The 12,335-nt window shown below is 61.3% G+C and overlaps 1 protein-coding gene across 4 annotated transcripts in view; it reads right to left on the reverse strand.

Annotated features, from left to right (window-relative positions):
- Positions 1–3,204: 3,204 nt before the first annotated feature.
- SLC45A4 (solute carrier family 45 member 4) overlaps positions 3,205–12,335 on the reverse strand; it is a 79,133-nt gene continuing 70,002 nt past the window's right edge. For 3 of the 4 annotated variants that reach the window (XM_081792025.1, XM_081792024.1, XM_081792026.1), the window contains 6 exons: positions 11,339–11,527; positions 9,250–9,429; positions 7,643–8,679; positions 6,920–7,019; positions 5,695–5,906; positions 3,205–3,762 (listed from right to left, as the gene is read on the reverse strand). In XM_081792025.1, coding sequence (XP_081648151.1) covers positions 3,403–3,762; positions 5,695–5,906; positions 6,920–7,019; positions 7,643–8,679; positions 9,250–9,429; positions 11,339–11,527 — 2,078 coding nt within the window. In that variant the 3' untranslated portion in view covers positions 3,205–3,402. Of the gene's footprint in view, positions 3,763–3,870; positions 3,951–5,694; positions 5,907–6,919; positions 7,020–7,642; positions 8,680–9,249; positions 9,430–11,338; positions 11,528–12,335 lie in introns of all 4 variants that reach the window. The other variant, XR_014136486.1, reaches the window with a different exon arrangement.

Raw genomic sequence — 12,335 nt, forward strand, 5'->3', positions numbered from 1 at the left:
GCAAGGGCACCCGCCTCACTGAAGGTGGACGGGAGCTGGGTGAGAAGCCGCGGCCTGGGGCAAGGGACGTCTGGGTGTGTCTTTCCCAAGGTGACCTGCTGTGTGTTTTACAAACTTGGTCTGTGACAGGCGTCACCCGTCCTAGCTGCTGCGTGAACCATTAGACACAGAACAGTTGGTACCTTGCGAAGTACTTTCCAAACGTGCCCCGTGAGCATCACAGGCTGCCAGGCGGGGCCTGTGTCACCTGGGGAGGCTGGAGGGAGAGCCCTGCTTTGTATGGCCCCTCCGAGAGCTTCCACTTTGGGGATCTGGGGGCAGGAGACCCCCTGGTACCTTTAAGAAAGGGACCTGAGCACTGTCTGCAGCCTCCGAGCCTCTGATGAGGGCCTGGCCGTCTGGCCTGCCCACCTTCAGGGAACACTGGTCTCAGCACTCCCCCAGCGTGGCCCCCGGAGGCTCCAGGACCTTCAAGGGCGGGTGTCTGAGGGGCAGCGGACAGCGGCTGGCACGCTCGGCCCTCCAGCCACCCGGAAGGTCACAAAGGCCCTCTGCCCGTGGAGCAGGGACGGAGGGGCGCTCCAGCAGAGGGTAAAGACCTCAGCTGCACGTGTGTGGGTCATTTCCCGGAGAGATCCTTTCCTCAGTTGACTTCTACAGGCAACAAGCCCGTCTACACTACACGGCAAGCAGCTAAACCAAACGCCTGCCGACCGAGCTCGGAGCCCTCTGACCCGTGCCCACAAACCCCGGGGCCACCGCCAGGCCGGCTCCGCCTGTCCCCGGCACCCACACCCGCAGGCCCACCCCATGGGCGCTCGCGGCCTGTCCAGCCACCAGACACAGAACCCTCCGAGTCACCGGGCTGAGGGTCCCCCCCGTGTCCGCCTGAGGAACATATGGCCTTACGAGACACACGCCCCCGGGGTGCACACCAGCCACAGCGTGCAAACAGCCAGGCCCCTCAGCTCTTAAGACACAGGTGAAGACACTCAGGCTTCCGAGTCCCTGCAAGGGAGGGCGGAGGCACACCTCTGTTCACACCCGGAGCAAGGGCCCAGGAAGGCAGCTGCGGGGACCGCCTCTGATCCAAACCACAAGGTGCGTCCCCTCCCCTCGCAGGTCTGTGCACAGACCGGACCTACGGAGTAGGAGTAAGACACCCTGGTCATCAACACCCCAACGGCTTCAAAACCTTTAAATCTCCGCTGAAGCGCAACCACCTTCCTTCTGCGCTGAGGTGTGTGTGCCCCGTGCTGTCGCCGGGAGGGGCGCATGACTACTCTTCCGACAGTGGCTTCAACGAAGCGTTCTTTGGGGGCTTTGCTATTTCAGATCACGGGGAAGTTTAAGGCTGGGATCTCCAGAGTTAACCTGCGTTCTCAATGGTGGTCCCACCCTGAGCGCCTCGCACCTAAAAACCAAGTCCCAGCCAAGCCCCTCGCGTCCAGCCGTCCGTGAGCACCGGCCACAGGTGAAGGAAGGCGGGCTGGCGGGGGAGGGAAGGGGGGGGGGGGCGCGGCAGGCGTCTGGTTCATTTCAGATCTTGATTCGGGGCCGTTCTCCGCCCACCCGTACCCCCCGCCGCCCACTCTTCTGGCTGTCGGAAGACCCCCAACCACGGTCCCCGAGAACCAAAGCGGGAGGACCCACCGCCGCAGGGCCATCGGGGGACACGGGTCGAGCTGCGAACGGGGACCCGCCAACGGCGCCTGGCCGGGGGCTCACGCGAGTGGCTGGCGCTTCGCGTCGATGCCGGCACCTTCCAGCGGCACGACGGACATTCCCCGTCGGAGCTCAACGTTCACGAGGCCAGCGGGTCTGAACGCAGAGAAAACGCTCATGTCTTCATGCCGGTTCTCTGAGGTCCGGGGCTCCTGCGTGGAAGGGGACCGACGCGGGCAGGCGCCACGGCTCCACAGACACAAAACACAACCCCCCCGCACGCGCCACCGGCGGCCAGGAGGCTCGGCACGACCGGGGGCCGGCCAAGTACGCTACACGGCCATTCTTTTGAATACACAGAAAATTCAAGTAATTTATTTAAAAACTGCTTAGTCTCATCTTGAAATATATATATATAGATATATATTTGCTTTAGAATGATCATATTGCAGCATGGTTCCTCATGCATCTTAAAGTTCTTTATTTAAAAAAACTGGAGGCAGCAAAGTATCAGCACTGTCTGCGTCCAGGTGACACCAGGAGGCTGAGACTGACCATTCCAAGTAAGAGAAGCAGAAACCGCTGAGTTATAAAGAGACTGTGGTTTGAAAAGCATTTCCAAGTAGCTGCAGCATCTGATGACCGCGCTTCCCCCAAGTCCGCGTCTGGCTCACACGCGGAAAGCAGAAACGGGGCAGGGTCCTCCGGGGGGGCGGCCCTTCCTTCCGTCCCGGACACCTGGCAACCGTTCGGGTTCCGGCGTCAAGCGGGGTGAGCAGGCGAAGAGGTCAGAAGAGGTCAGAGGCGGCCCAGCAGGAGCTCACACGCCCGGGGCCGCCGTCCCACACACCCGAGGTAGGCCTGGCGGCAGGACCCAGGGGGCGAGGCCACTCCCGGAGCTCTGCCCTCACGATTTCCCCAGCAAACGGTTTAAACACGAGTCAAAGTGCAATGAAGAGCCCACAACCTCTCCGGGGAGCTTCGGACAAAGACGACGGGGTCGGGGGGTCGGGGGGTCGGGGGTCAGGGCACGGACACGCGCGTGCACCTGCCTGGACCCCGCCTCCCCTGGGCGCTGGTGGGGGGCGGCCACCGCCTCCCGCTGCCCAGAGGCAGGGCTGCCCCACGCACCATCTGTCAGAATCTCTGAGGACAAACGGAAATGCTGTTTCTCCTAAGAAAACCAGTTTTGAAAGGAAAACTTTTCTTCTAAAATAATCATAAAGGAAAATACTCTCCAATAGCTGCAGCACCAACAAGACAGGAGATCTGACAGAACGTCCAGATACCTGCAGGCGTCCAGAGAGAACGTGATAAAGAGATTTTAGTCCCGGACTGCGTGGCTGCCACCTGAAGTACTCAGGTAACAAACGGCAAAGGACAGCAGGTTATTTTGGTTTTCAATGGTAACCTTAGAAATGAACATCTTATTTTTGTCTAAACTGCTTGTCGCTATTGTAAATCTGGTTTATAATTTAAAAACATGCAGAATAATATACCTGCAGAATGAAAGAGGTGAAATTACAAGATCTCTTTCAATTAAAAAAAAAAAAAAAAAAAAAGATTTCAAATGATTTTCTTTAATCGTGGACAAAGTAATTAGCGTGGTGTTTTTGCCTAGCGGCCCGACCCTACCCTACAGCTACCGCGTCTCCACCCGTCTCGCGAAGGAACTCTGGCTCGAGCGAGCGCCCCGCCCGCCACCCCCCCTGGAATGTGCGCGCGCAGGGGTGAGGCTCAGACCATCGACTCCGTCTCCACCTTCCTCGGCTGGCCCTCCTTCCTGGTCAGCCTCAGGACGGTGGGCTTCTCGCCGCCGCCCCCGCTCTCCCCCGAAGGCTGGGAAGACAGGCCTTTCTGCTCTTCCTTGACCTCTATCGACATGTCTGGGTAGATCACCAGGAACGTGGCCGTCAGGAAGCCCAAGAAAGAGCCCACGGAGGCCACCATGGGGATGACGCGCACGGTCCCGACGGCATCGACCACACCCCCGAGGGCGGACGCCACCAGGATCTGGGAGATGTACACCTGGCAGGAGAGGATGGCACAGTCTATGCCAAAGCCACGCTTGGAGCTCCCGGGGCTGTGGTGGACGTACTGCAAGAGAAGAGAGCGGGACAGTGAGGGCCGTGGGGCGGTCGAACCATCAGCCAACATGACCGTGGCTTGAATATTAGCTCAGAAGAGTCTGGAAACGCAACTTGCCTTCCTCTCAGCTGCTTGGCGACCACTCAGCCTGTCTCCCCGACCCCGTCCCACTTCTATTCAACACTGTATTGGAGGTTCTGGCCATTGCAATAAGGCAAGGAAAATAAATAAAACGTATTAAGGATTGGAAAAGAAAAAATAAATCTCATTATACGCGGATGATGTGATTGGAAATGAAGTCCAAGAGAATCTATCGGTATGCTGTAAGAATTAACAGAAAAACATACCCTATCTGTGGACAGAAAGGCTCATCATTGGAATGTTTTTAAGTCTCCCCAAATTGATCGATGCGAGCAGTGTGTTTCCAATTAAGCCCAGAAGCTGATTCTAAACATTTAGATGAAAAGTCAGGGGTCAAGAACGCCCAAGACGATCTTAAGGAAGAACAAAACTGGAGGACGCACACTACCAGCTCCTGGGTCTTATCACAAAACGACTTAGAACAGGGTAACCCTCGTCTGAGGACAGACCGACCGACGGAAGAGATACAGGGAGCAGAAACACCACCCCCCACCCCCGATGGGGACCCGACGTAGGACAAGGACGCCACCAGAGTGCGGGTGGGGACCACGCGACCCTTAACGTTAAGCGGCTACCCGTCCGCGGGAGAACGAGGTCACACTCTTCTGCCTCAAACCACACACACGCACCCTGCATCCCAGGCGGACCGCAAGCGCGCACGGGACGAGGGCGCCGCCAAGGCCACCGCCAGCGGAACAGAGCGATACCCGCGGCCTTCGGTGCCAGGGGCGAAGGAGTAAAGAACCGCCCTCTGCAAGCACAGGAGGGAAGCTCGGGTGTGAAGTAACAGCAGACGTTCCAGGCACAAAAGGTTCAGACACTGGCCAGGGGGCTGCGTGGTGCTACAGCCGCTGGGCCGAGGGCCAGCGTCACACGGCGGCCTGGTCTGCGCCGCTTTTTCGAATTTGTTGCCCAAAACTCCACTGAGCTGTTCATTCACAGCCTGTGCTCTTTTTTCTGTAGTCACGTGATATGCTTTGACCCAAAAGCTTATTTAACAAGTAACGCTGTGATTTCGATTTTCGTTAGTTTGGTATTTGGCAGGTACCTAATCACGGTGGATTAATTTTGCTTTTATAATTGCCCAAGGGAAGATTAAACACAGTCTGGGTGTAGAGGGCAAGAAACAGGAGCTTTTTGGGGTTTCTTCCTTCACTTTCAGGGTCATGGTCTACACCTGCACTGAGGCCACTGAGCACTGTGAAAGACGGCTGGTCTGAAATGAGAGGTACTGTATGCACGTGGGGATAACAGTTTTGGAGGTGCTGAGATACAAGACTATGCTGCTGAAGGGACTTCACCTCTTTCCTCCCTGTTTACACACAGCCACTCCAATGAGGACCGACCCAGGTGGCTCACCCTCTACTGGACGGGACATGGTGCCCCGGCTCCCCTCCGCAGGGGTCTGTGAGGGGATGTTAGGGGGCAGGCAGCCTCCCAGGTGCCCGACCCAAATCCCTCAAGAGGCAACCGACGCCCCCAGGCAGGTGCCAGGTGGGCCAGGCCACTGCAGGAGCAGATCCTTCGTAGCCAGGAAGCCTGTGCCCCGGACCGACCCGAGCAGGTGGCAGCTTCGCCGGTCCCTTCAGGACCAAAGACCGGGGCGGGGGATCGTCCGTACCCCAAATGTCTCCCAAGTGCAAGGTGCGGAGCTCTGCCTACAGATGTGTGGAGAACGAACGTGGGCTTTGGAGCCGAATGGGTCTGACGCTCTGGCCTGGCGTACCTTTCAGGCTGGTGACCTTGCGCCCCAGTGCCTCATCCACGGCACCCCTCCCATCCGCCACCCCCAGGACGCACCTCCTTGATGTCGTGGTACTGCCCGAGCAGGGCGTAGGGGCAGTAGGAGATGCTCATGGAGACGATGCCCATGGTGCTGATCATGATCATGGCGACGTAGACGTCGGCAAACATGGCCATCACGGCCGTGCCGATGGAGAAACCCAGCGTCCCCAGCACGTAGATGACCCTGATGCTCAGGTCGTAGTTGTCCAAGTACTTCTGTAACAGGGCTGTGGAGACAGCGTGGCCACGGGACAGTGACCGACAAGGCCCTCAGCCGGACACTCGCCTCACTCCTGCCAGGCTCCCTCCACTGTCCCTGGCCACCTCTGCCACCCCGAGGCCCTCCTCCCACCACACCGCTGCCCGCTGGCCCCCACCACGCTCGCAGCTCGCCCCTGTGCCTCCCTCAACTCCCGGGGGCTCCAGCATCTCAGAAGGAAGTCCGCCCTCTGGGTCCCAGAGCCCGTAGCCACTTTCTGCCCTGCAGGCCGGCTTGGGCCCAGACCCTTCCCACCAGTCCAGACCCACTCGCTGGCCTTCGCCAGCCTCATGCCCAGTCTTGATTTGGAATCTCAAGTTGTGGCTCGTTTCCTCACAGGAGAAGCCTGGGTCCAGATGGACGGACTCCTGCTCACTCTTCCTGACCCAACGGCTTAATGTCACCTCCCCCATGAAGGGTCTCCGGTGCCTTCCTGGGAACTCCTCTGACAGAGCATGGACGGTGCTGCCTGTTGGTCAGGCTGGCTTCCCGCTGCCTTGTGGCCTTGACCTTGGAAACCCTCAAGTCCAGGCCGGGCTGACAGGAAGCTGGAGGCCTCCTCCACGGTTTGGAGTAGAGAGTGGGCAGGACCCAGACCAGACCTGGTTAGGAGACCCCCGACCCCGACTGTGCCCCACGTCCAGAAGGTGTGCCAGGGCACGCTGCTCCCAGGAGTGAAGCCCGTCCCCTCCCTCCTCACAGACAAAACCGCACCTCCAGGGAAAGGCCTCTGCTCTGCGACAGGCTGCTCCCACAGCCGCAGGCCCCAAACGCGCCTCACGCCTCCACTCCCGGGCTCACGGGGACAGCTCCTGCAGGGCCCACCATCGCCCCGAGCCTGGCCCTGTCCAGAGCCCCCCTGTCTGAGGAACCCCTGGACAGGAACTAGCACGCGGAGAGCAGCCCGTGTGGGGTCTCGGGACGCCCAATCCTAGACTCTCAGGTGCAGGACGCTGTTGCCCCCACATGGGGACCGCTTACCTGAGCAGATCGCGCCGGTGGCCGCGTAAATCACCAGGCCCCAGCACCCCAACTTCACGCCGGCGTTGTAGGCCTGCCAGGCGGTCGAGTTGGAGGGGGCCTGTTCCAGAAATGAAACCGGGGATCAGGGCGGCCAGGAATCACGTGCCATACTCTTTGGGGAAAGGAAGTCACTTTCTCTCTCAACTGCAGGCTAGCCGTTTGCTTTGAAACCAGCGACAGATACTACCACGATGGGACGCTCGCCACAGTACGGCTGCTCGCAGCGGGTCTGCAGCCCCTCCCGGCCTCACGCCTGCCCTGCAGGGCAGCTGGAGGGTGAGGGAGCGCGTGGAGGCGGGGCCGTCTGGCCCAAGTCCAGGCAACACAGCACAGGCCTGAGCCAGGCCCCAGGGGACAGAGGCGGGTCCCGGCCGAGCCCGGAGCAGCGGGTCCTGGTCTCCAGCCACCACCATCTGGGGCAGGGTCTGTGCACGGCAATCGGGCCCGGGAATGGCTCCTCCCCCGTGGCACCCTTCTGGACCCCTAACCACGGCACCAGGAGCACCCGCCAGCCGATGCCCACCGTGGGCCTGCCCCCCCGGCCGCAAGGGCGCCGGGGCACCAAGGGGGAGCGGGCAGCGGACGCAGCCTCCCCGACGCGGTGCGCCGGGCCGTCGGCACTGCCGGCTGCCCCCGCGTCGCCGTCCCTCCCAGCCCCAAAGCGGGGCCCCGGGCGCTCACCTTGGGGTCCCCTTCGAAGATGACCTGGCCCATGAAGTCGGTGTAGAAGACGGCCTCGGCGATGACGGAGAACCAGGTGAGCAGGTGGCAGAGGCACAGCCGCGTCAGCTCCTTGGGCATCTTGAGCATGGACAGCCAGAGCAGCCGCACGGTGGTCTCGCCCTCCCCCTCCTCGCTCTCCGTGTCCCCGCTGGAGGTGGTGGCCCCGCTCTGGTTCCGGTGCCGGCACCGCTGCCGCTGCTGCTTCTGCAGGTCGTATAGGTCGCTCATGCTGCGCGAGGGCTTGATGAGGACCACGGCGTTGGCCCTTCGGTAGCGGTAGCAGTTGGACCCGATCTTGCCGTAGTAGGAGAAGGTGCTGGAGGCCTGCCGGTGGAACATGTGCCTCCGCCGCTTCATGGAGCCGGACGTGGCCGTGGGTTTCGGGGCCACCCTGGTGTAGCCCCCGAGGCTGTCCTTCGGGGGAGAGCCACTCCCGTTGGGGACTTTGGCTTCGTTCAAGTGATTATCGAGCAGCGTCGCGTCCTCCTTTGCGGTTTCCCTGAGCACGGAGGCCAGGTGGTACAGCCTGGTCCAGGGAAGCTCCTGGCTGCTGCTGCGGGGGGTGCTGGGGTAGGAGCCGTCGTGGAAGATGGAGGGCTCGATGTCGGGCAGGAAGGGCAGCTCGGGTTCCAGGTCCAGGGCGGCGTCCGGCACGTGCAACACAGAGTCGCTCTTGCTCCGCACCATGTCCACACCCAGGAAGTCCAGGGAGAGCTCGTGCTCGGACTGCACCTCCTCCGGGAACAAGGCGACGCCTCCATCCAGAACATTCACGGGGGCGGCGGGGGGCAGGGTGCCGGCCGCCTCCCCACCCCGCTCTTGCGGGGGGCTGTACTGCTCTTCCTCGATGCTGAACAGGTGCAGGGCCACCGACACCACAAAGATGATGGCCGCGAAGAAGAAAAGCACCTGGTTCTGCGTCCGGAACCAGTCGCCCAAGAAGGTCTGGGTCCAGTCCAGCCCCCCCAGCACATAGCCGATGGCCCCGCCGAGGCCTGAGCAGGCGAGAGAGACAGAGGAAGCCCGTGAGCGGTGTAAGGTGCCTTGGCACCGCCTCCCGGAAGAAGAGGAGAGGCTAGGAAAGATCTAGAAGGTCTTTCACCCTTAATCACAGGCCAAGGGCGCCACTCATAGCTATGTTCTGGGTCAGCACAAGTTTGGGGGCTGGAAAGTGAGAAAATGGGAGGAAAAACAAGACAAGAAACTACAGCTGACCTATAGTCTGGCGTTTTGACCTAAGAGACTCCTGCCTGAGGAACCAGAAGCAGGTATCCACCAGGATAGGAAGCCGACGGTTGCCCACAACTCCGGGCAGTACTGACCGACACCCCTTAAGCTCAGGAAGCTGCCGTTGCCAACGGATATGAACGGTACCCAAATGCAGGGAGAGACTAGCACCGGCCTGCCCGCCACCTCGCCCACCAGCGGCTAGGTGAAGCCACGGCAGGCCATCGAGTCCACCCCGATATGCGGAGGAGGGCCTTGGGAACAGCCTCCCCACCCAACCCCCGCTGGGTGAGGCCTGGGAGGGTGAGGGCCAGGGCTAGGGGCGGGGGCGCGCTCACCGGCAGAGAAGGCGTGGATGTTGAGGGCCATGTCCTGCTCCTCACTGTCCACCACATCCAGCAGGTAGGCACGGATGGGGCCCTCGGTCGCATCAGCGCTGAAATCCAGGATGACCACCCCCAGCACAGTGAGGACGATGCCAACGGGCTGCCGGCTGGGGACATCGCCGAGGGACAGACCTGACCGAACACATGGGAGCAGGCAGAGCTCAGCCCCTCGGAGCAGACAGTCGCCTCCAAGAGGAGACAGAGGACACTGTCGCCTGGCCAGAAACGGGTGTGCTCCTTGGCACAGACTTTCAGGACAGAAGATGGGCTTTGTCTTGTCCATTTCTGTTATCTGCTGGGTTATTTTTTCCTCCCCAATCACACGGGCTGTCCGGCGAACCTGAGAGAGCTGACTTACGTTTACGTTTTGTGGCTAAGAGGAAAACGGGCCTTCTACCCACCTTCCCTGGCGAAGGAGGGCCACGTTTGAGAGCACTGACGGAGCGTCCGTGTGACACAGTCACACACCCACGTGCGCACACCGCGGGGGCGCTCCTGCTGTGCGTCCTGAGCGCGTGAGTGGCCTCCCCCGGCGTCCACACGCGCCTCCTCAAGCACGCACTGTGGTTTCGCGCCTCCCGAAGGAGGACGGCTTGAGCCTGTCGCGGTTACTTTCCCATTTACTTTAAGGAAAATTAAGCCTTGAAGGCCAACGCGGATCTTGTTTCGTAAGTCAGACTGCACCCCAGGAACCCGAGCAGAAACACGGGCTAACGGTCCTGCGTGCCGGTGACGGAAGTCGTGAAGCACTCGTCACCTCCCCCGGGAGTTTCAAGCGCGTTCTCGGGGCGGCCTGGGTGCGGCTCTGAGGAGCAACGCACGTGACCTCACTTCTGGCACAACCTTTCCCTAAGTAGGCTGGAAGCGGCCAAAGGAAGCTACATTCACACACTGCATCGCACCTGCCTCGGGGGAGTCTGCCCTGAACCCCAGGACTGGCTGGCACCCTGTACCCGAGGATGTAGAGGTTGGCGGGGGTTGGGGGGGAGGCACACAACCTGGGGCCTGGGAACATATTAGCTGCAGCCACAAGCAAGCCCACTGCACAGGAGGCCCAGGGAGGATGCCCGGGAGAGTGTGAGCACGGCAAGTGACAGGGCAGCAGGCAAGGGGCCGGACTCCCGAGTCTCTGCACCGCCACATTCCCGCAAGACCGCCCCACAGACACGGCCTCGGAGAAAGACACGACTTTCTCTCTGGGTAAAAGTGACGAAGGGACACACAATCTGCAGGCTGAAGGGGACAGCCCGAGAGAGCCCGCAGCCCCGGGCCCACAACTGACGGCAAAGCAGCACCCCCGGCCTCGGGGCCATAAGACGTCGCGGCTGGAGGAGGCCGCCCCTCACGAGGTGGCTGGGTGCAGCTCGGGGAAGCGTGTGCTGCCCGGTGCGGTGGTCCTTCCTTGACCCCAGCCTGTCCCCACACAGGCCTCTGAGTAACTGGGTGTGGCTCTCGCTACCCCAAAAGGTGTTCTGGGTGTTCCCACATCACTGATTTCCTTCTGCAGACCTGTGCCAAGCTCGCGTACGTCAGACCCAGATGAAGCCTCCGTCTTCAAAAGTCATTGCCAGAAAACAAGGTTTTTGTTTTTAACAGTTTTGACGGACTCCCTCAGGGCAAAAACTATTTTCCCACATACAGCTGCTTTAATTAAAAACAAAACAACAACAAAAAAGGCAGAACAAAACACGAGTACCCGAAGCAGAAAAACAAGCAGCGAACTGGGTCTGGACATTTTCAATACGAAGTCTGAGAAAAGGAGAAAACAAAGAAAGAATTTCTGAAATGATGCTGGAAACAGGACGTGGTGTCAGATAGGCATTAAAAGCTGGGTCACAACAGGAAATGCTTCCCTGTGAACAGGTTCCCACGGCTCCTCGGGCGGGGCCAAGTGTGCCCGGGGGCGGGGGCGGGGCCCGGCCAGCCCCGAAGACGGCCGGCCGGTCTCAGCGCCACGCGTGTTCTGTGGAGCGGAAAGCCACACGCAGCCAGGAGGCGAGCGCACACAGCAGGGCGCGTGGCGTGGCGGAGGGGCACTTACCGATGGCAGAGCCGTTCAGGAAGAGCGCCACGCCCAAGAGCACTCCGATGCACAGGACCAGGATGAAAGGCCGCCGGCGGCCCCAGCTCAGGGTGCAGCGGTCGCTGGCGGAGCCGATGATGGGCGTGAAGAAGAGGCCGAGGACGGGGCTCAGGAACCAGGTGAGGCTGTAGTACTGCTCCGGAAGGCCTGCGGCAGACACACGGCGGGCTGTGACAGGTGCGCCCCGGGCACCGGGCGCACGCACACACGCGGGCCCCGGCCTGGTAGAGACCCCTCAGGGTAGAAGTGCCCACCTCCGAAGCAGGCAGCTCTGAAGACTGAATCCCAACGGGGAAGCACCAGGTGGCCAGAGGCCAGCACCCGGGCCTCGGAGCAGACGCCCCGGGACCCGCTGCTGCAGAGTGTAACAAGCAGAGCTGGGACCGGCCGTGCACACGTGGAGAACAGGCACCCCCGGGCGCCAGCGCGGGGCCGGGCCCTCTCACGCCACCCGTGCCACTCAGAGCCATCTCACAGGCACCGCACACAGTGTCCCCGTCGGCCCAGAACCGAGGCACACAGGGAACACGGCCCCAGAGTAGCAAGGACCCACCCTGCTGCCCTTCCGGGCCTCGTGGGCCGAAACCGATCCCCAGAGTCTCCCTGGGGGGCCACACAGCCACTAGCGTGCTACGCGACCCCAGTGGTGGGCTTCTGCGCGGCCACCGAGGAGCCAACGAGAGGGGGAGCATCGGTACGTGTTTAGCTGGAGCGAAGGTGCTCTTTCTGGCCCCTGGTACTCCCTCTCATCTAATCCCCCTCACTGCCCGGGGAGGTAGGGACTCTCGTGCCCATTTTCCAGGAGGGGACAGTGGCTAGGTAATCTGCCCTGGCCCCACAGGGACAAAGTAGGAGGCCCCTGCCCCCACTATCGCACAGACCCAACGCCACTGCCAGTGGAACGGCACGCTCGTGCGGCAGAGCCCGCATAGCAGCTGGGGAGCGCAACGCAGCG

This window comes from Panthera onca, chromosome F2, assembly GCF_046562875.1.
Source record: "Panthera onca isolate mPanOnc1 chromosome F2, mPanOnc1 haplotype 2, whole genome shotgun sequence".
NCBI lineage: Eukaryota > Metazoa > Chordata > Mammalia > Carnivora > Felidae > Panthera > Panthera onca.